The sequence below is a fragment of the Notechis scutatus genome, chromosome 2 (genome assembly GCF_049901735.1).
Source record: "Notechis scutatus isolate UNSWTSFEM ecotype Mainland chromosome 2, rNotScu1.2, whole genome shotgun sequence".
Lineage (NCBI taxonomy): Eukaryota > Metazoa > Chordata > Lepidosauria > Squamata > Elapidae > Notechis > Notechis scutatus.
In genome coordinates, this window is record NC_142010.1 from 144267737 (window position 1) to 144288820 (window position 21084).

Below are 21084 nucleotides of genomic sequence, written 5' to 3' on the forward strand. Positions count from 1 at the left end.
TCTCTGACAAGCACAATAACCAGACATATAAAACATTAACTTAAGAGGGAATCGTAGGAAACGGCAACTTACGCAAGTTGAAGAAGAGCAACCTTGCAGGTGCCTTGGGATATGTAAGGAAGTCACAGAAGGGTATAAAACATTCGACAATATTGGGGATGAAGCATTCATCACAGGACAACATTTCAGTTGAAAAAGGTCAACTGAATGTGTCCAGGATGATAAAGTGGCAGTGGCTGAGGTGGGATTAGTACCAATATTATATTCTAGATATTGCCTTGAAGGTGTTTCAAGCAACGATTGTTGCTATGAATAAGCTCACACAATATGTCCTCCATGACATAACATACAAGTTAAGGATAGAGAGCCTTCTTACTGATAATGATTGCATTTTTTAAATTAAAAAACATTGGCACTGTGTCTGGGCACAGCATGTTATCACTGGAATTGGGAATGACCTAAAATACCTTTTGCTTCTTAAACCCCCTCTAACCAGAGGTGGTATCCAGCAGGTTCTGAGCAGTTCTGGAGAATCGGTAGCGGAAATTTTGAGTAGTTCGGAGAACTGGCAAATACCACCTCTGACTGGCCCCGCCCCCATCTATTCTCTGCCTCCCGAACCCCAGTTGATCGGCTGGGTCTTCTTTTGTTGCCCTGCACAGGTTACCATGTCGTTTTGCTTTATCTCTACCTGTGGTTTCTCATCTGCAATTAGCATATTCTGTGATACTAGTCCTAATTTTTCAACAAACCATGAATGCAACAATGAAAAGCATCTAGTGAGTTTTCTTCCCACCCCATCAAACATGCAAATGTGTGTAGTCAACAGAATTTCAAACCTTTTTGATAGAATCATAGGTTGTCAGTGAACCCAATATTCTATTATTTAACACTGTCAGCCAAAACTGAGGGCACAGTAAGAAGTAATCAGATCATACAAAGGCAGCTCTGCTATTCTAGAGAATTTGTGAACAATAATCTTGAGATTTGTTGTAGGTGTTGAGGGAATAAAAACAGGGTTGTCTTTGGGGAATTTGTAGGTTCAGAAAAGATAAAGCAAATCTCTAAATATACATATTAAGCGTGGGATCACTGCCAGAGATTGTATGAGGAATGTTGGGATTCATATGCTAAGAAAAGGTCTGGGTAAGGATATATTAAGCATTTACACTATATATAGTAAGAGAGAGGAGAAAAATTGAAGGATAAAAAATTTGTTACATGGATGGACTTGTAGTCTAGAGGTGTCGTGTGTTTCTGATGATTTAGAAGCATTTGGGAGAACATTCTTGGTGGACCAGAGTAGCCTGCAAAAGGCAGATTGTAACCTGGCTTGTGCTTGGATTAGATGGTTAAAGGCTTAGGATGTTAGTGAACTGCACAGATGAGATGCTACCATTTTGACAATTAAAAATCCAACACTCCTTTGGGTGTTGAGAAGAGATTATTTTAGCCTCATTTTTCACTGACATCATTTTGTCCATTCCTTAATTTGGCTCCAACTTGCAGGTCAAATTCTCCGCATGGAGAACAACCGAATCCCCAAGATGGCAATGCATACAATGCCAGGTAATAAGGCATGGCAAAATTACCAACTTTGACAACTTCTGGACCAGGGAAGTCCTAGTTTTTACTGCTGAAGTCAAGCTCATCAGGAAATGTCTACCCGAGATGCTGTCTTCCTCATTCCCTAAGACTGGAAGTGGATTGTGTGTACATGACAATCTTACCTTTAATAGGGAAACCCTCACAGAAAATACTTTGCTCAAACCCTTCTTATTTTGGATGTCACCACTGCAAAATTGAAAATTAGACTGCCATATAGATTCACTGTGGTTGTTTTGGGTGGAGATTTCCCCCCCAAAGAAACCAAAATCAACCACTCAGAAAGTGAAAAGGTTTGGCATAGATTTAAGAAAGCTGACTCAACTGGAAAGTTCTTTGTTGTAGGGATAGTGTGCATAAGGCACACAATATTTTTTAACAAGGCAACTTTAATTTCCTATTAGGCTCAGCTTTGGTCTGCACAATCTTTATCTGAAGTTGTTGGTGCCACCTGGTGACCAATATGGAGATTCAAACCATATTGATCCTCCACAAAGCTCATGCAAAATAGAGGAAACATGGGGAGGGGTGTGGATCAAAAACATGGGTCAATATTGATCAAGATTTAGTTCAAAAATAGAAAACGCTAGAATGAATTTAGAAATGGAGAAATGCACCATGATCATAATCATGTAATCACTGGGCTGGAAGGGACCCTAGAGGTTTTTTTTTTAAAAAAGACCTCATTTTAAGGCAGGGGTCCCCAAACTTGGGAACTTTAAGACTTGTGGACTTCAACTCCCAGAATTCTCCAGCCAGCTATGCTTAAAGTTGCCAAGTTTGGAGGCCTCTGTTTTAAGGAGTCCAACAGGAATATGGCTTGGAACCTACATTTTGTAATAACATTTTCTTTTGTGATCTTCACACCATCAGTTTCATCCAAGTGAGCGGTGGTAGCCAGTGGCAGAATTTTTCCCTCAACTTTGTCCTTCCTAACTACCCTTTTCCTTACAATAGGAATCTAAAGCAAGTGATGGGTTGTTAAGAGAGATGAAGGGAGGGGAAATACAATGCCTATTAAAATGAATATTACTAGACTAGCAGGACAGAGATTTCAGACAAAGTTGGTGAGATGCAGAAGGAAGTCCTGCATTTCGTAGAGCTACAGTAGGAATTTCAGCCGCTATTGCTTGAATGGTCTTTTTGCACCTGGCTCCTTATCCTCACAATCACTCCTAAGATTTGATGTTAAAAAAGGTTATTGACAGTTTACTGGGATACTCCATCCATACTTAAGATGAGGTAATATGAAGCTTCATAAAGGCTGTTTTGAACATTCCACGGTCTTTGGGGATACCATCTTTAGAAGAAATCAAAATTCTGTGAAACAGCCTTCATCAATCTACAAGTTTGTTATACTAGACAGGGGATTCTGAGAACACGCAAGACATCAAGTTGAGGAAGAATGCTATTAATCAAACAAAAGCAAGACTCCTGCTTGGTTCTTGGTAACTGCGTGTGTGTGTGTGTGTGTGTGTGTGTACGCGCGCGCACACACACATGCATTATGGCCAACAGTGCAGAAGGGGCATGTCATTTTCTGGAATATTTTCTGACTTCTCAGTCTAGATTCCATCCCCTATTACCTCCACAAAGCAACCTGACAACTTAAAAAGCTTCTCTAAATAGTTTTGGAGAGGGAGAAAAGATTTACAGCAAGTAGGGAGGTGATTTCTCTGTCTGCCTGATATCAAATTGAAGCAGAGCAAAACTTCGCCAAGGTCTTTTCATTGGCTGAGGCTGCCCAGACCACTTGCTTTGCTAGATAGGTGTATCTGCTATTTAGTTGGATTTGTTTTTTTGTTTTGGTGCCTTCTCAGTGGCTGCCTGAACAAGTCACTGCAGTTTTCTTAGCAAGTTTTTCGTAAGTGGTTTGCCCTTGCCTACTTCCTAGGGCTAAGAGTGAGTGGCTGGCCCAAGGTATCTGGCTTTGTGCCTAAGGTGGGTCTAGAACTCACCATCTCCCAGTCTCTACCCTGGTTCTTTAACTACCAAACCAAGTTGGCTCTCCTGTTGTTTAGGTTACACACGACAAAACTGTTCAGAATTTGCAATTTCCCATGGAATAAAATCAGCCCCAAATGAAATAAAGAAGAAATATTTAAAAGCGTTAGTTTTTAAAAATTTTATTTATAACAATATCTGTTTTTTATTTTTAATGTTTTGTTTTTAGTTGTAAAGTAATCTGGCAAAAATTATTAAAACATTTGGGCCCTCTTCCCAGGGAAAAAAAAATGCTGAGGAGACCTCCTTCCCTCCCCCCTACATGCGTGTAATTTCTACTATAAAAGCTAGTTCATCTTATTTACTTCTGATCTGATTTCATCTTTAAAAAACAAACAAACCAAAAACAGGTTGGAAAGAAATGAAAGTTGAAATAACATTTGAACCTCTTTCCAGAAATAGGAATGATGGAAATTGTGGTGATGTAGGGAGGAGGGAGGGAAGGTCAGAAAAGAGGGGAAGAAATGGGACCTTTGTTGCAATTCACAATTTGTAAACTCTGCTTAGTCTTAAGACACGGACACTAAAATAAAGTGAGATACAGTCAAAGTAATAATTCTCCCCCAAAAATATTTCTGGAAATAAAATGCTTTCGAGGGGGAAAAAAAATTAGTGGAAAGGTGAAAAGATACGAGAAAACCAGTGTGGGTGGTGGCTGATGGGATAAGAGTAGATTAAAATCATATTGGTAGAAAAAAAATGATTAAGGCGTTGCAAAGAGAAGATTAGACTGGCTGGGTGCTGTGAGAGAAAAGGCCATTGTTGGAAATACACAGGAAAAACTATTGGGGGGAAAAAAAATAAGAATGCACTTGATGAGAAGAACATTTACACCAGTGGTTCTTTAATTCAATTCTTCGGTAGCCAAAGGGCCTTTTGTGGACTTTCGGGTGATCTGAGAGGACCTGATGGAACACCGAAAAGAAACGTTGAAGGGTTGGTTTGGGTTTTTTTTTTTTTAATGACAAATGGTCAAATCAAGAGTCAGCTCCTTTCGCTCACTGAGCAAATGGAACTGTTGCACAAAGGGGAAGGAGAAACAGGCCAGGATAAGGTATTGCCATGTCTGTGCACTGCAGAGAAATCTGCTCCTTAAGACATCCTGATATAAGGCTTCGTTTTTTGTTTTGTTTTGAAAGAGGAATCACAAAACAGAACAAGGTTTTTGAGGGTTCCTTGGGGAAAACACCTTACATTTTCATAAGGGATGAGTTCACATGCAGTAGTACATCCACAAGTTACTCTGGGGTTTTCTCCAACCCACGTTTGTGATGGATGTGCAGCTACTGACCCACTCCCCATTTTCTTCCCAAATGGATCAGTCTGTGGAGGGAGGGGGAAAAAGGGACAAATGGAAATAAGCAAACTAAAATCATGGTGTGTGTCCGTCCCCCGTCCCCCCCAGAATTAAAGGATCACTGGTGTGTCTGTCGTGGGTATCTTTTCTCCGACAAACCTACATTGAGTTGACATCGTATTGTGATCCACGTTCAGCGAAACCAATGTTCAGTGTGCACGAGAAGGAAGGAAGATGTTCCCCTTCCCTACAAGTTTCAGACATGCACTTTTCAATATGGTTCATCTCCAACTTCTGGCAAGAGAAAGTCCCCCTTGATTCATCAATAGCATCCTGAGAAGGGTGGGAAACTATTGCAAAACTTTAAAAGGCTAGCAACCTAAAGCTGCCTGCAGAAGAAGCAGAAGTGGATTGTTTTGTGCAGCAAGCAAAAAGATCCAGCCCTTTAGCCTAAAGTGGGGTCTTCTTACAGTTCTTCCCCTATTCCCTACATTGCCTTAACTTCAATCACCCCTGAGTCCAGTGACAAGAGATTCAGCGGCTGGTAGATGAAAGGGAATATACAGGTAATAATACTGCTCACATATAAAAGTAATAATCCTTCATTTGTACATTTATACAGTATCTCTTGCTCCCTCCCCATCTGGTCTCTTTCCATCTGGTCTCTGTCTTGGGCTGATGGCCCATTGCCCCCATTCCTTATGCCAGGGGGTTGCCTAGGTCATCATCTGCCCCTCTTGACAGCAGCTCCCGTTTTTCATCTGTGCTGGCTAGTGAATTGCGGCTGTTGTGGGCACCCATGTAGAGTGTGGCGTACACTGGGTTTGTGAAGTTTGTGGGCTAGAGAGAAAGGGAAAAAAAAGAGAGAGTGAGAAGATGGCCGGGAAAAGGACAAAGCCAGCTTCTCTTGATACTTCATCTTTATATTATCCCCAGCATCACCACCATCTCAGAGACTGTTGTTCCCTTCCTTCCCACCACAATATGGCAAAACAACTAGCCTGGCTTTAAAAAGGTTTGGACCTCATGTCAGTGCGACACTTTTCACGAAGGGAACATTATTTCTTTCGAGCTTCTCCATAATACTTGTTTTTTTTGTTTTTGTTTTTTAAATACCGTATTTATCGGCGTATAACACGCACTTTTTCCCCCTGAAAATAGGGGGCAAATGATGTATGCGTGTTATACGCCCGATAATGTTAAGAAGCCTTCGTGAATGCTGCTGGGATCGGGATCAAGGACACAAATGAAAGAAGGGGAGGGAGGAAGCAACCGAAGCCTGTCCTCTCTCTGGGTCAGCTCTGTCAGTCGCTCTCTCGCTCCTCCACCAGCACAGGAAGAAACTGCTTCAAAGAAGCGGGGCTTCCTGAAGCGCCCGTTTCTCCCCACCCCCCCCCGCCCGCCCGCCCGCCCGCCCGCCCGCAGTGCTCCGTTCTGCCTGCCTGCCTGCCTTCGTTAATGGTTGAATCGGAACAGCTTCGCTGAGTAAAAGAGGCGAATAGTTATTATTCTCAGCCGAAGCTGCTCCCAAACAACCAGAAACTAAGGCAGGCAGGCAGGCAGGCAGAATGGGACACTGTGGTTGAAGCGGCGCGGGGGTGGGAGTGGGGGTGAAACGGCGCTTTCCTGAAATTTCCTCTTAAAATGAAGATGCGTGTTATACGCCTGTGCGTGTTATACGCCGATAAATCGATGGTAGCTTCTTCTGGCTGGTGACACTTTTGACATCAAGAAGTCTGACAAAAATGGCACTGCTTCCATGAATAGTGGTGCTGTGCTTATGAGCATTCAGAAGCACTTATTCCAAATGATTTTCTGAAATCCGTGCATCCTTTTTATTTATCACTTAGTTTAGCTGCCCCCTCACTGGAAAGAGCGATTCTGAGTGGCGTTACAACCCTCGGTGAAAAGGAAAACCAACCACACAGCAATAATGCCTGGAGAGATTAGCATGGATCATTTCAGATGAAGGGGAGACCTCACAACCCAAAACTCAGGCTTTGGCCAAAGTTAACGGGTGTTCCACACTTCATCCAGTTGCCCCCCTTCCCCTGTTTTAATTTGGTTATCTAATAGAAAAACGCATTGCTCAAATTGTTGGTTTGGGGGATAACAAAAGCACATTAGCAGTTCTTGTTGTTTTTGAAGTTACTATAAATACACACCCCAATACTAAATCATATTGTATGGTTAAGCATGAAAATGGAGGATAATGCCACCAAAGTTTCTCCAATTCCCTGGTGCAAATAAAACCATGGCTGGGGAGTTTAAGGCTAGTATTTGTGCCCAAACATCTGGAAAACTGCGACCAATCCAGTATTGATAGGCTACAGGCAAATTGGATATTTTAAACCCAGAGCCAGTAGAAGGCAAGGCTCCCACCGTTTTTCCAGATATGTTCTACAGAAACACTAAATGAAACCTTTTTAAATTGCAAATTTAAAATTTAACAGATTGGAAGTAGGTAGGGTGAAATGATTGAAGATTTGCAAGTTTATGGTCGTTTGAAAAGGGTTCTCTATTTTCCAACAACCACATCATTGTGCGAAAATCACACAATGGCATTTGATCCCTGTCCTCAAGGGTGGCTCTTTTAATCCACGAAGACCTTGCGATAGGAAGGGAACTGTTGTGTTCGTGTCACAAAATGTGCAATTGCAGCTATTCATTCGGGTACAAATGCTACTTAGAGATAGTTCTCGACTTATGACCAAGTCACCTTTTTTCAGTGCTGTTGTAACTTTGAATGGTCACTAAATGAACTGTTGTAAGTCGAGGACTACCTGTTTAAATTATCATCAACATGTGTGACTAAAGATTGGGTAATGCGGCTTTTCCTCGTGTAATAATGAGGGTGCACAATATCTTCGTGCAGTCTGGGGCTCCCATTTTCCTCTTCCAAACCTTATCAGGGTCCAGAGCGAAGTCGGCATCTAGCAGCTCCCCTACGTCATCTGCGTCAGGGTCCCCCTCGTACATCTTGTAGGTGGGATTGCCAATCTCCACGTTCATGGCTCCGTTGGTCATGCGCTGGTGCTGAAAACCTTTGGCCCTGGAAGAGAGACACAGCAGGAATGAATGGGAGGCGGGGTGGTGGTGGTGTCAAACACCCATGGTTGGGCATTGATGCCAGCATCCAGCAATGCAGCATTACTGAGTAGGACCTGAACTGCAAATTCTTGGGAGGTGGAGGAAGAATTATGCACTAACTCGGTGCTTGTGCTTGTTGTGTTTGTTGAGATGGTTTAAATGCCTTGAAGGAACGTGTGTAAAAGGATCCTTAATCTCTTCCGCATGTACTGATTTTGCACAGCAAATATCTTCCCCAGGGGAAAAATGTTTTGAGTTTGGTGGTAATTGTTGAATTTGGTGGTAAGGACATGGAAATATCTCTACCTACCCAATTTTATAAACATAGGAGACTGGAATCCAAGGTGTTATTTGTAAAATGTAGTTTGGCTCTCAGAATAACTTTTATGCATATAATGGGTGGGGGGGGGGAATATAATGTCTGTCAATACAGAAAAGTTTAGTTGTAATCTGGATATAGGGGACGTGATGGCTCAGAGGTTAAAGGCATTGAGTTTGTCAAGATGGAAAGCTGACAGCCCGGTTCGAGGGAGAGAGCTCCCGTTCCTTGCCCCAGCTCCTGCCCACCTAGCAGTTTGAAAGCATGCAAATGTGAGTAGATTAATAGGTGCCACTTAGGTGGAAAGCTAATTGTCAGGGTTCCAGAGGTCATCGCTGTCAGTAATAGTGTTCCATTCGCCTTTGGCATATTACCATGCTGGCCACATGACCATGGAACATGTCTTTGGAAATGCTGTTTCTCTCTGTCAAGAAATTGAGATGAGCACTGTGTCCTAGTCAGACATAACTGGACAGGGAAACCTTTACCTTTACGTGTGTGCGTGTGTATATGATGGATGTATGGATGTCTCTGCCTGTCTTCCTCTGTCTATCTGCCTATGTCTGTCTGTCTGTCTATCTATCATTATGTAAAAATATAAATATTTCAGTGACATTTCCTCTCTTAAGATACTTTCTTGAAGTCAAAGATCCATGCATTTTGGCAGCAGATTAAGATCTAAGTATGCAAAAGAGACACTTTCTCCATCCATTTCTTCCTGAGACAATCCAGATACTACCGTATATTATGAATCTACCATATACCGTAGTACAAGATGCTTCAATCCAATTTGGCACCTGAAAGGACTTATTGACCCAAGGCAAATGGCGTCATAGGTGAGAACAGAAGTGCAACAGACTGGCTCATAGACATAATCAAAGCTGAACCTTTGCCAAGAAGGGTTTGCATCTGTCTAACAGCTGGCTTTTATAAATAAATAATCCCGTATTTAAGGATAGAAACCCAGTCTGTACTATGGTAGTTATATAGGACTTCTTAGACCATCTGCATTCATTGTTTTGGAATGCCCAAGCTTACCCTTTAATCCGTTTTTTGTACCAAACCACAGCACCAGCCACTAGCATTAGGAGCAGCAGCAGCAGAATTGGAATGACAATAGACACAGTTCCTAGAAAAAAATAGGGAGACATTGGTTGCCTCTGAAACATAGAAAACATTCACTTCTGCTCTGGACATGTGTGCCACATTACCTTCTCTTTACACATGTCTCTTGATATCACTTCGTTTTTCTGCCAAATGGTGATAGCAATAGATAACAATCTGAGAGAGTATATTCCCAAATGGGAGACAAGTGGGTGTAGTGGGTAACATTGTGGGGACCCCAGTTCTTCCTTCAGAAGCAAAAGGCCTTCTAAGCATGAATTTGAGCCCAGCACCTTCAATACAACTTACGCTACAGTGTTATTATGTGGATAATAATAATAAAATTGGAGAAGAGGAGGAACAAGTCAACCACATTGCTTCAAATAGACAGAACGCCTTCTCCTTATAACAAAGAGATGGGGTTGCAATTTGGCAATGGGTGGGGTGGCAGTATTGCTCTGCCTGTCCACCAGACTCTTCGTTGCAATAACTCTTCATTGCAATATACCTTTAATTTTCACAATCTTCTGTACTGAACTTCAGTCCTCTACAGAACTTATAGCAGCTCCAAGAATGAGAACAGTGAAAATATTATCTGTTCTGCCTTGAATATAGTTATCTTCCTAATCATTTCAAAGGCAACTTTTGCAGGGGAACCATTCTTTGCTAACGCCCCCAAAACCGATTGATGATATTCCTACCATCTCATCAGATCTGGAAAGATAATCTTAGTGGATTGTTCCACCTGTAAATATAGTGGGAGGCAGGCTCTCAGACACTGAAACATCATGAGTCACATTGTCTGTTTGATTTGGAACCTTATCAATTTTTTTTCTACAAATAAATGACCTCCAACCTCCCAATATACCTGTCCAACACACACGCCAGTCCCTACGACAGCCATGTCCCCACTCCACTTACGGTTGCTTTGTTGTATGCTGTTCACAGATTCCTCACAACGCTCCCCAGTCATTTCCAAGATACACCTGTAGAACGAGAAGCAAAACACAGTATAAACCCAGCAGGGCAGTTCCTCTGAGCAGGAAAGATGCTGGCAGGAGCACTGGGCAATTTTGGGGTGAAACTAACTGAGAGAAGAATAAATCAGGGCTGGATTACATGAATTATGATTATGAAAAATGAGTCACCATGGGTGAATAGGTGGCAAAATAAATAAATATATAAATAAATAAGTAAGTATGTAAGTAAATAAATAAATAAAGTAGTTTACATAAGTTATGTAGAGCCATGTTGGCACAGTGGCTAGAATGCAGCATTGCAGACTGACTCTGCTCACTGTCAGGAGTTTGATCCTGACTGGTTCAAGGTTGACTCAGCCTTCCCTCCTTCCGAGGTTGGTAAAATGAGGACCCAGATTGTTGGGGGCAATAGGCTGACTCTGTAAACTGCTTAAGAGAGGGCTGTAATGCACTATGAAGCAGTATACAGGTCTAAGTGCTATTGCTATTAACAACTACCGTAGGTGATCTAAGGCAATAGGGCAATAGGCAATATACTAAGAATATCCTTAAAGAAGAAGAACTGGGGAATAGGATGACATGGAAAATCAACACCCATTATCATTCTGGAAAGTGGTGGGTAATCATCTCTTCTTTTAACTCGAGCACATGGGCATGTCCCTCCCTTCATTCCAAGTTTCCTCCCTACTCACTGGCACACTGGCATGGAAGTTTCAGCATTCATGGTGCATGTCCCTCCATTCATGCAGTAGTTGTTGCAAGTCAAACAGCTGGGGGCCATCTTGCCATCAGGGCAGCTGCAAAGGTCAAAGGGAAGCATGGTCAATGGAGCCCGGATTTCTTACCCCGATTCTCAGTCTTTCAAGATTTTGCAAGATGTTACCTATTGACAGACTTTTGCCCTCTGCCCTAGCCATTTCTCCCTCCCTCCCTCCCTGCACTTGGTTCAGCTTGTTCCCTCTACAGCCCTGAACCACTTGGACTCTCCTTGTTCCACACCCATCGGCATTTCTCGCAACAAATCCCACCTACTTACATGCAGGTGACATTGCCGGTCTGCTTGTTGATGGAGCATTTGCCCTTGAGGCAGCGATCACACTTGTCATGCTGGCAGCGGTCACCATAATAATTTGTTGTGCAGCGACACTGCTGAATCTCAGAGGCTGTCAAATGGCACACGCCATTATTTTCACAGTAGTTGAAACAAAGGCCTGAAAGAGCAAGAGAGATGTTGGCGTAAGTGGAAAGGATTCATTCCAGATTCACGGCAGAGATTCTGGAGCCTGAGATTCACAAACAACTGATTGCCAGCTCACTTAGAATCTTTTATCTCTTATACCCCACTGATTGGTTATTATTAAATAATGGTGTTTTTTTTTTTTTTTTAAAGTGCTAGCACATTAAGGATGTGCATAGCAGTTCGCTCATTTGCAAAAAGAATGCTCCAGGCAGCTTTAGCAGGTCCTAGTTTTTTCACCCACCCACAAAAAAGGAACGTGGTAAATCTCTTCCAAAACATGCCATTCTCTGAATGGTTCAGTGGTTTCCAGAAATAATTCCCCTGAACTGGAAGCTGTTCCAAAAAGGTAATCCAATCCCAAAACAGGTCTATCTCATCCGGAATGCCACTTAAGATCCTCCCAATTCAGAGGATTTACTTCTAGAAACCCTGGCATGGACCAAAGGGGAAAGGGAACACTCTAAAGTTCTCTGGCATCTTCAGTTCCCACATTGTGCAAATCTAGGTGTGCCTAGAGCAGGGCCCCCCCAAACTCACGGCCTGCGGGCTGGATGCGTCACGTGCTGGCCCCGCCCCCACCTGGTTTAGTGAAGGGAAAAACAGTCCCGATGTCAAGCCCGAAATTGACATAGGCGTAGCCATTTTATTTAGCCTTATGATATATTACTTTTCTTTCTTTCTCTTTGCTGGTTATGGGTGGAAGGGTTTTGGGCTTGCCACATTCCTAAGGGGGGAGGAGTGGAGATAGAGAGAGTTGTTTAGGCTAGGTGGTTTTTCTTCCCGTGGGAACAAAAGCTGACTATGCTGAGACCTGGAGGTGCAGATTGATGATACCAGGAAACGTTGGTTTACTTCCATTGGGGAATGTGACTTTTGGGGGCTGTATCTAATTTCCGATATTATGTGGTGTAATTCCGGGTTGTGTCAGATCCGGAATTACAACAGATGTTTTCCTAAATAAAAGAAATTGTTTTGGAAGATGGACTTCCTTCTTTTCTTTTTAAATGGATTTCATCACTTGGAAACCTGACGCCCAACACGTCATGTGATGCCACTGTGACAACGCGAATTTGACACCCCTGGCCTAGTGACTGTGAATGCGTCCCAAGATTGCAAGCACACTCCAAATGTGCCTATTTACATTAGTGATAGGTTAAGCAAAATGACTCTGTATTGAATGGAAAGATTACAGCAATCCTTGGCGAGAAACGCATATATTCTCCATCCAATTTCACCTTCGCTGTTGCTACCGACCCCAAGAAAGATCCAAGGAGGCAAGGCAGAGATTTCAGCTCCAACTTCCTGGAAGTCAGGGGAAAGACTGCTTGGCTAGACTAACTGGTTTCTCTGTACTTCCTCCCTCTGGTTAGAATTTGAGGTATTCTTGGCAGCGATTGACGGGCAGACTCTGCCCTTCAAAACCCTCAGGACATCTTTTAAGGCTTGCCTGGGAATACTTACGAAACTGGCACTTGTCGCCAACGTAACTGTCCGGGCAGCGGCAGTTTGGCTGGTTACCCTGGTTGACTGTACAACTGCCATTGTTCAGGCAATAATCCATGCACACCGGCTTGTTACACTGAGACCCAGTGAAGCCATTGGGGCAGCGGCATGTTGGCATCCCTGGGTGGGTGGGAAGAAAGAGATTGTCGATTAAGTGGGGTCTTGATTTTGGCAGGGGGATTCCCAGCAAAGAACAAAAAGCTTTGCGAGGCTGTATCCTGAATTCCTGAGGCAAACCCTGCATTTCACTGAATGCCCATCTTGGCTGTCAAATGTTTTCCCTGGCTCCGAGTCTCCATCCACTTTCAACTACTTTCAACTTTCAAAGTAGCCAATCAATGAAGATTTGACTCCACAGAGAAACTACAGACAAAGAATATATGTAACTTATAAGGCCTTCGGGGGGGAAACAAAGGTACTCCTCGACTTACAGCAGTTCATGTAGTGACTGTTCAAAGTTATAACAGCACTGAAAAAAAGGACTTATGATCAGGGGTGGGATTCTACCAGTTCAGACTGGTTCGGGTGAACTGGTAGTTCCGGTGAGCATGCGGAATGTGTGCGCGCACCCTCACCAAACTGGTTGTTACACTGGTTGAATCGCACCGCTGCTTACGATCGTTTTTCACATTTACAACCGTTGCAGCATCGCCAATGTCATGTGATCAAAATTCGGATGCTTGGCAATTGACTCATATGTATGACGTTTGCAGTGTCCTGGGGTCATGTGATCCCCCGTTGCGACTTTCTGACAAACAAAGTCAATGGGGAAGCCGGATTCACTTAACAATCGACTTTCTAACTTCACAACTGCAGTGATACGCTTAACAACTGTGGCAAGAAAGGTCGTGAAATGGGGCAAAACTCACTTCAGAAATGTTTCACTTAGCAAAAAGAAATTTGGGGCTCACTTGTGGTCGTAACATTGAGGACTACTGTAGTTTAAAATATAGGGAAACGATAGTAGAAAAAAATAAGCAGCCAAGTGAGGGATATGTTGGTGTCCAATCGCATTTGTATCCAACAGAGCAGTACTGTATTATTATTATTTTTTGGTATTGTAAGCCAAGGACTCTCCACTTTTCTTCTCCCTGTATTGATAAATTCTGGGCATCCAACTCTTATTTTTACAACAACTTACCAGATAAAGAAGCAGCACAAGTGCCTCCATTCTGGCAATAGCTGGCACACTGGTCATACTGGCACTTGTCACCGATGTAACGTGGCTGGCACCGGCACTTGGGCTGCTTGCGTGCATTGAGGAAACAGCTGCCCCCATTGAGGCAAACGAGATCGCAAGTGTCAGTGGTTGGACCTGAAGAATAAAGCATGCAAAGACATGAAAAAGCAGTCCTCCTTACTTTTTATTATTATGAGCCGCGGTGACGCAGTAGTTAGAATGCATTACTGTGACTACTTCTGCTGACTGCCAGCTCTCTGCAATTTGGCAATTCAAATCTCACCAGGCTCAGGATTGACTCAGCCTTCCCTCCTTCCGAGGTGGGTAAAATGAGGACCCAGATTGTTGGGGGCAATAGGCTGACTCTGTAAACCACTCAGAGAGGGCTGTAAAGCACTGTGAAGCGGTATATAAGTTTAAATGCTATTGCTATTATGCACTGTTTTAATAACTTCCTCCTCTGAAAAGCTTACTATCCAAATTGACTTGTGGAAAAGTAAGAGAGGAAGAGGAGGGAAAGTGGCAGCAGGGAGCTAATGTTTCCACACTGCAGATATTTGTGTTGAGGTATACGGTTTCACGGAGCAAAGGGAATTGCCTAGGCCTTCAGAGCTAAAGGTGGATTTAGAACCCATGTTACAGAAGGATTATTTCCCAGAGTTCTGTACATACAGAAAGAAGGCATGATTAAGCAACCACGGGTTCTAGGAACCAAGATCTGAAGAAGTTTCTCTTCATCCATATTAAAGAAAGCCCAAGATTTGAGTAGACATTATAGACAATCGCTTCACTGAGAGCAAGTTAAAATATAAAAGATGTTCCTGTGCCGGGGACTGGGCTTCAATTTCAAAATAAATAACTCCAGCCCACATATAAATTTTATACTGCACAGATCCTCAATAGAAATTACTACTTTCATTTTTAATGACACAACTACTCTATGGCCAGCTACTGATCAACGGAAGTATGCAAGAGTCCACAAGGAATTCTCAGCAGCATCCCTCTACAGGCTACAGGGCAAGTGGCCAATGTTCAGGATCCACGGCACAGTGGAAAGTACCAAGTTCAATGCCTGGAATATATTAGGAAGCAGGAAATATGAAAGACCTTATCTGCTGGAAGCCTTTGGAAAATTGGACAGAGCAGAAGACTGAAGCATCTCCCTATGGTTATATGGTCAAACCTGGAAGAATTCATTCTAAATATTCTCTTAGTTTTATGAAATTCTTACAAGAAACTTCTCAGTAAAGGTTCTTATCCCATGAGATACATGCCATATGTAGAACTGTCTTTATCTTCAAACTTTTAAGTGGAAGCACAAAGGTACTGATTCTTCTATCAAGCGACTTGCAACTAATAAGTTGGTGGTAAGATTGTAAAGTACCCTAAACAATTTATCTTGCTTATGTATGAGAATGTCGTACTGCTCTTCCCGATCAGACTGAAAACACAACATTACTTGCTCCACGAGAGATAAAAGAATGCAAGGGGAAGTCAGAAACAGAGAAGAGGCTCACTGTTCTCCTGGGACCTGAAATAGCTTTCTATACACTTGTGGCACGTAGATTTGCTTTGCGGCTTATGCTTTTCATAAGAAGCATCAGCCCACCAGGCAAGAAAGCTATAGGACAGCTTAGTTCATAGTGTTGTGTTTGCTGTTAACTTCAGCAGTAGTGAAAAGAACATTAAGGCAGGAGGATGTAACTGCTTGTAAACCTCAACTGCAGTTTTATATTTTTAACAAAGTCACTGAAATTTGTTGATTTCCTACCTAAAGACACTTGTGTGCAGTGTTCTACTGCATTTATGTAAAAAGGCAGAACAAAATTGCTGTTAAGCATTAAACAGGTTTAAACTATTTTGGGCTCTCCGTCCTCTCCAACTCCTCCCATTTGCACGGTGCACCCTTTTCTCTTTTCATCATGAAACTGAGCTCTCCTTTCGAAAAGAAGAGAAAGGTACACGGTTCCTGAGCTGTCCATCTTGGGTTAGGTCAAGCGCAACGTTTTCTTGATTATCTTTCTGAAAAAGAACCCTAAACTGGAAAAAGCCACTGAGTCTGGATCGTCTCCATACAAAGCGTTATGATTAAAATGCAAACTCGGCATATTTCCACACTGCTGTTATTTTCGCACCTTCGACCCTATGAAGAAACCACACAAAATCCATCTAGGGGGATTCTCACAGCCATCACCTTCAATTGGTGAAGGAATACTTGATCTGATTTCCACTGTCCAATAAAGAAACCCCAACGATGGTACTCACCATGTTAAAGTATTCGTCTCGCATGTCTTACCAGGGGATGACTGGGAAGGATCAAGGCACTAAAGGGCAATGAAGTTCAAGCCTAAAGGACCCGGTTACAGAGAGCTCGGAAGGAAGATGGACTTACCAACAGGTGAGACAGTAGGTGAAGGAACAAGCACACATATGCCGTTGTCCAACCTCCTGCCATTGGGGCAGGTACACACAGGACCACTGGGGCTCAGGAGGCAGAGCCATTCGCACTTCTTCCTGTCACATGGGTTGGTCACTGGAGAGAAAAGACAGCAAATATAAGAGTTCAGCAGAGGTCTCAAGTAAAACTTTCTCTATCCTTTGGTATCCAAAGAGGGTTGGAAAAAGAACCTCAGGAAGCAAACTTGATTTTCTAGCTTCTGGACTGCCTTCTTTTCATTTGGTTTCGGAAGAGTTTTTTTTACAATCCAGCTTGTGTTTTCCTGGCTCAGAGTCTCTGCTAATCATTTCTCCTCCCCCCCCACACACACTCTATTTCTTGACGATCCATTACACCAGGGGTGGCAAACTCAATTTCATTGAAGGCTACATCACCGTTGTGTTTGACCTTGGGGGGGCGGGGGGGCATGGCCAAAGTGGGCATGGCCAGCTTGACATCACTCATGTCGGGGGGTGCCTATGGTAGCCTGAGTGCTTTGCCAGCGAAAATGGACACCCGAGCTCCGTTTTCGGCTGTGACAACCTCCTGCAACCCTCTGCCAGTGAAAATGGAGTTCTGTTTTCGGTGGCAGACACACCACGGGCCAGTCCTTTGCTGTTTCCAGGGTGGTCCTGCGGGCCAGATCTAGCCACCCCATCGGCCGGATCCGCCCCCCGGGCCTTGAGTTTGACACCCTTGCGTTAGACTAACATATCTGCTTATTATCACCCTGAAAAAGCACATCTTCTCCAGTTTAGCCAATAATCTGTCTGGATTAATGTAAAAATTCAGAGCGAGCAAATTCCACAAAGATGAAATAATGCGAGTGGAAAATGAAAATATAAATGAATGCACATAACATATCTAGCCAACAACTCTGATGTTTTGGCGATTCTATATAGAACCTTTCCCATTCCAGCTAATGTACTTCCAGAATTTTATAAACAATTCCGGAATGCACGAATAGCTGCATTCCAAAGACAGACAGAATCTTTTAGGAGAAAAACTGAATGTTCCCCTGTCTCATTTTGCACAACTCTTATTTTACTCTTATAAATCTCTTCCAAAGAAACAGGAAAGTAATGCATCTAAATCCCTGAGGGCTTCCTTAACATATCTGTGGTAAATCTATCTGCTGAAAGCATTTTAAATATCTGAAAAAGTTCAGTAACTCCACTGTCCAACAAACTAAGCCCTAATGATTGACAGGCTGTAATTTAGCATTCAAACTATAGTTTGAGCCTCCAATATGCAGGCAAAAATCTCTCTGTTTTGTTACAGTTTCTTGCCTCTCATCAGCTTTTTTTCTATGCTGCAGGGACCTCTAGAAGTAAATCTATAACAGTAATCAACTCTGTCCATACAGATATTGAATCCAAGCCTAGTTATCATGGCCTTGGCACCTATTTTGCAGATGGTCAAGTTATGAAATCATGGCAACCCTATCCTCACACCTATAGCCTTACCCATAATTGGTAGAATTTTCTTTTTTTTCCCCCTAGCCATTCCTTTCTGATGAAATATCTTAAATACCTCACTGGTTTTTTTTTTATGCCTTTCTCGAAACTGGACTTAACTCGTCAGTTTTGTTCTTAAAAATGAACGTAGTATTCTAACTAATGTTCCAACTTTCCCCAATCTGGCGCCTTCCATACATAGCACATTAAAACTCTGAAACAGCTTTTTCTTTTTTTTTTTTTTTTTTTTTTTTTTTTGGGGAGTCACAGGTCCTGTACTTGGTTGCCCATGATATAATATCAAAAGCCACGTGTGGTACTCCATGAAGTGAAACTGACCATCTGGCTGTTTATACTGGTGGTAGAGTACCACATCAGTGGCATGGTTTAGTCCAGCGGTAAGATTGGTGACAGTGCCGTGGCCAAACTTGTGGATCTTGAAGATGCGGTTGTTGATGTAAGTGACACCATAAATGTAGTCTTCAAAAATGTCTATGCTGAAGGGATGGCTGAGTCCTAGAGGAAAAAAAAGCATGAAAGAAGAGTAAGAGATTGTTTGGGCAATTCTATTCGTTGTAGTATGGGGGAGGCAATATTTGAATTTGGCCAGGTGAGCTAAATAACTGTCCATAAAACAAAGACAGGGGGGAAAAACCGATGATCTACTGATTGCTACCATGAAGAGGAAAAGAAATGTCCTATCCTGTATTAATTGCAGTGAAAAATACTCTTAGATTCTCTAAAAGAAGAAAACATTTAACGGATGACAACTTCTAAGACTGCAAGTAGAAGGCAATTTTCTATAATTCAAATTTCACTTCTGGAACAAAAATACTTCTCTAAAAAAGAGAGAGGGACGTAGCATTGCTGGTTTGAATTGCTTTAGTTGACTTATCTTGCCCGTTTGATTTAAAAACAATAATTGCATTATCATTGTTAACCAAAAAAAAGAGATAATAGAGACATTGCCTAGAAGAGAGAAGGTGGTCTTATGGTGTCACCAGAAGTATATTTTCTCCTCTGTTTCACATATACGCACATATACTCCTCTGTTTCACATATAGATATGCATAGATATGAAAACAAAAGCACAGACACGCATGATTTGTTTACTTCTTTTTTCTTTTACCTTTCTTGCTATCGATGGCCACCACTGGGTCAGTGCCATTGAGCCTGATGCTGCCAATGACCGACAGCTTGGCATCTGCCCAGTACAGACGCTCATTGTGATAATCAACAGCCAGACCTGCAAGTAAACCACAAATGTCGATTATAATACTAAACTTTTCAAAAGTCCTGAAAGTCAAGCATATGTCCCCCGTCCCCAGCTTTGATTAGTGTCATGCCCCCATCGGAGCCTGACTCTGCGGAGGAAGACGAGCTGGAACTGGAGCCAACAGGGGTGGTGTCATTAGCTTCGAAGGAAGGTGGGGAAGAGCAGGGCCAGTCAGACCAGGGCCTTTCAAGATTTGGACAGCTTGTAGGCAAGGAGGAAGGGGGTGGGTGGGCAGGATGACCAAGAAAGGCTAAGCAGTGAACATGACAGATGGCGCTTAGGCAATGAGCAAGGACCGCCCCCTTCTGATCCTCGAGCATGCAGAGTGGATAGAAGGCGAGAACAGCACAGACTCAGCCGACTACTCAGGAGGAAAGCGCCCCACCCCTCTTCACAAGGCACACCTGGGAACTGAGACTTAAGGAGATGATGTGGGGAGGGGCATTTTTTTGGAACAAACGCTGAATTCATGGAGTGCTGCCGACATTTAAACTTTCCTGGGTTCCTTGCATTCTTTCTGACTTTCTGGACTAATTACTGTGATCCTTTGCTTCCTGAACTCCTTGATTTGCCCTGCTGGAATTCTTGCTTTGCAGCTGTGCTGGACTACTTGCAGCCAGAGGCTGCTAGAGGTATGTGTGTCATCACTTTGCTCTGGGACTTGCCAGATACATGGGAGCGTTTGGGGGAATTTGGAGCAATAAAGGGGCGGTTTGAACTGCCAGCTGCCTGTGTTACCTCTGTGCCATACCCCGGCTCATCACAATTAGAAAACTGGGCTCCTAAAGCACAGATTATTCACTTAACTCACCAGTAGGCCACTGGATATTGTCCTGGACAAGCGTCTCTCTCAGAGTCCCATCCATTGCAGCTGTTTCAATTTTAGGGTGGTTCCCCCAGTCTGACCAGTACATGACGCTATAAAGAGAAAGGCCTTCTGTGAGATCGTTCTACAGGGACAGGGCAAGTTGGAAGGAGAACTGGGGCCTCTCTTACCCTCGAAGTGGGTCCACTACAATCGCATGTGGCTCATCAATCATGCCCGAGATCAGAGTCTTGCGATTCTCCCCTTTCATCTGTGCTACTTCAATGACGTCACGCCCCGAGTCCGTCCAATAAATGTTCCCGGCCACCCAATCCACAGCAATGCCCCGTGGCATCTTTAACCCTGAGATCTGAACGAGAAAAAGCAAGGAAGCATAATGAGCTTCAAGGCCTTTTTGAAATCCCAGTTCTGGTGGCTCCTCAGACATTGAATTTCTGCCACTTACATTTAGATGGGTGACACCACCATCAATTTGCCGCCGGTTACGATTGGGGGCACTGGAACCGGCTGAGGAGGGGAGATCACGGCAGGATATGCGTCCCGTGTGCCAGTTAGTCCAGTATATCTTGTTACCCTTCACGTACACATCCATGGCAGCGATACGGACAGTCTCATCGCCTTGGAAGGCGGGTTCGTAGGCCGAGTTCGGGTTGAAGGGATACATGCTGCGGATCTTGTTGTCATCAGCAATGTAAAGTATCTGATACTCAGAGCCTGAAAAAAGGAATAGAACCATTACACTTATTTATTTTTTTGAAAAAGTTTT

At 43.1% G+C, this 21084-nt stretch overlaps 1 protein-coding gene across 1 annotated transcript in view; it reads right to left on the reverse strand.

The window, feature by feature from the left end:
• Positions 1–3720: 3720 nt before the first annotated feature.
• Positions 3721–21084, reverse strand: part of LRP1 (LDL receptor related protein 1) — a 321609-nt gene continuing 304245 nt past the window's right edge. Inside the window, exons 77-90 of the mRNA XM_026673900.2 lie at positions 20764–21032; positions 20489–20667; positions 20304–20410; positions 19346–19462; positions 18556–18732; positions 16715–16855; positions 14284–14457; positions 13101–13262; positions 11436–11610; positions 11092–11196; positions 10341–10405; positions 9354–9444; positions 7811–7958; positions 3721–5746 (exon numbers count right to left, since the gene is read on the reverse strand). Of these exons, the coding sequence (XP_026529685.1) occupies positions 5606–5746; positions 7811–7958; positions 9354–9444; positions 10341–10405; positions 11092–11196; positions 11436–11610; positions 13101–13262; positions 14284–14457; positions 16715–16855; positions 18556–18732; positions 19346–19462; positions 20304–20410; positions 20489–20667; positions 20764–21032 (2051 nt within the window). The 3' untranslated portion in view covers positions 3721–5605. The remainder of the gene's footprint in view (positions 5747–7810; positions 7959–9353; positions 9445–10340; positions 10406–11091; positions 11197–11435; positions 11611–13100; positions 13263–14283; positions 14458–16714; positions 16856–18555; positions 18733–19345; positions 19463–20303; positions 20411–20488; positions 20668–20763; positions 21033–21084) is intronic.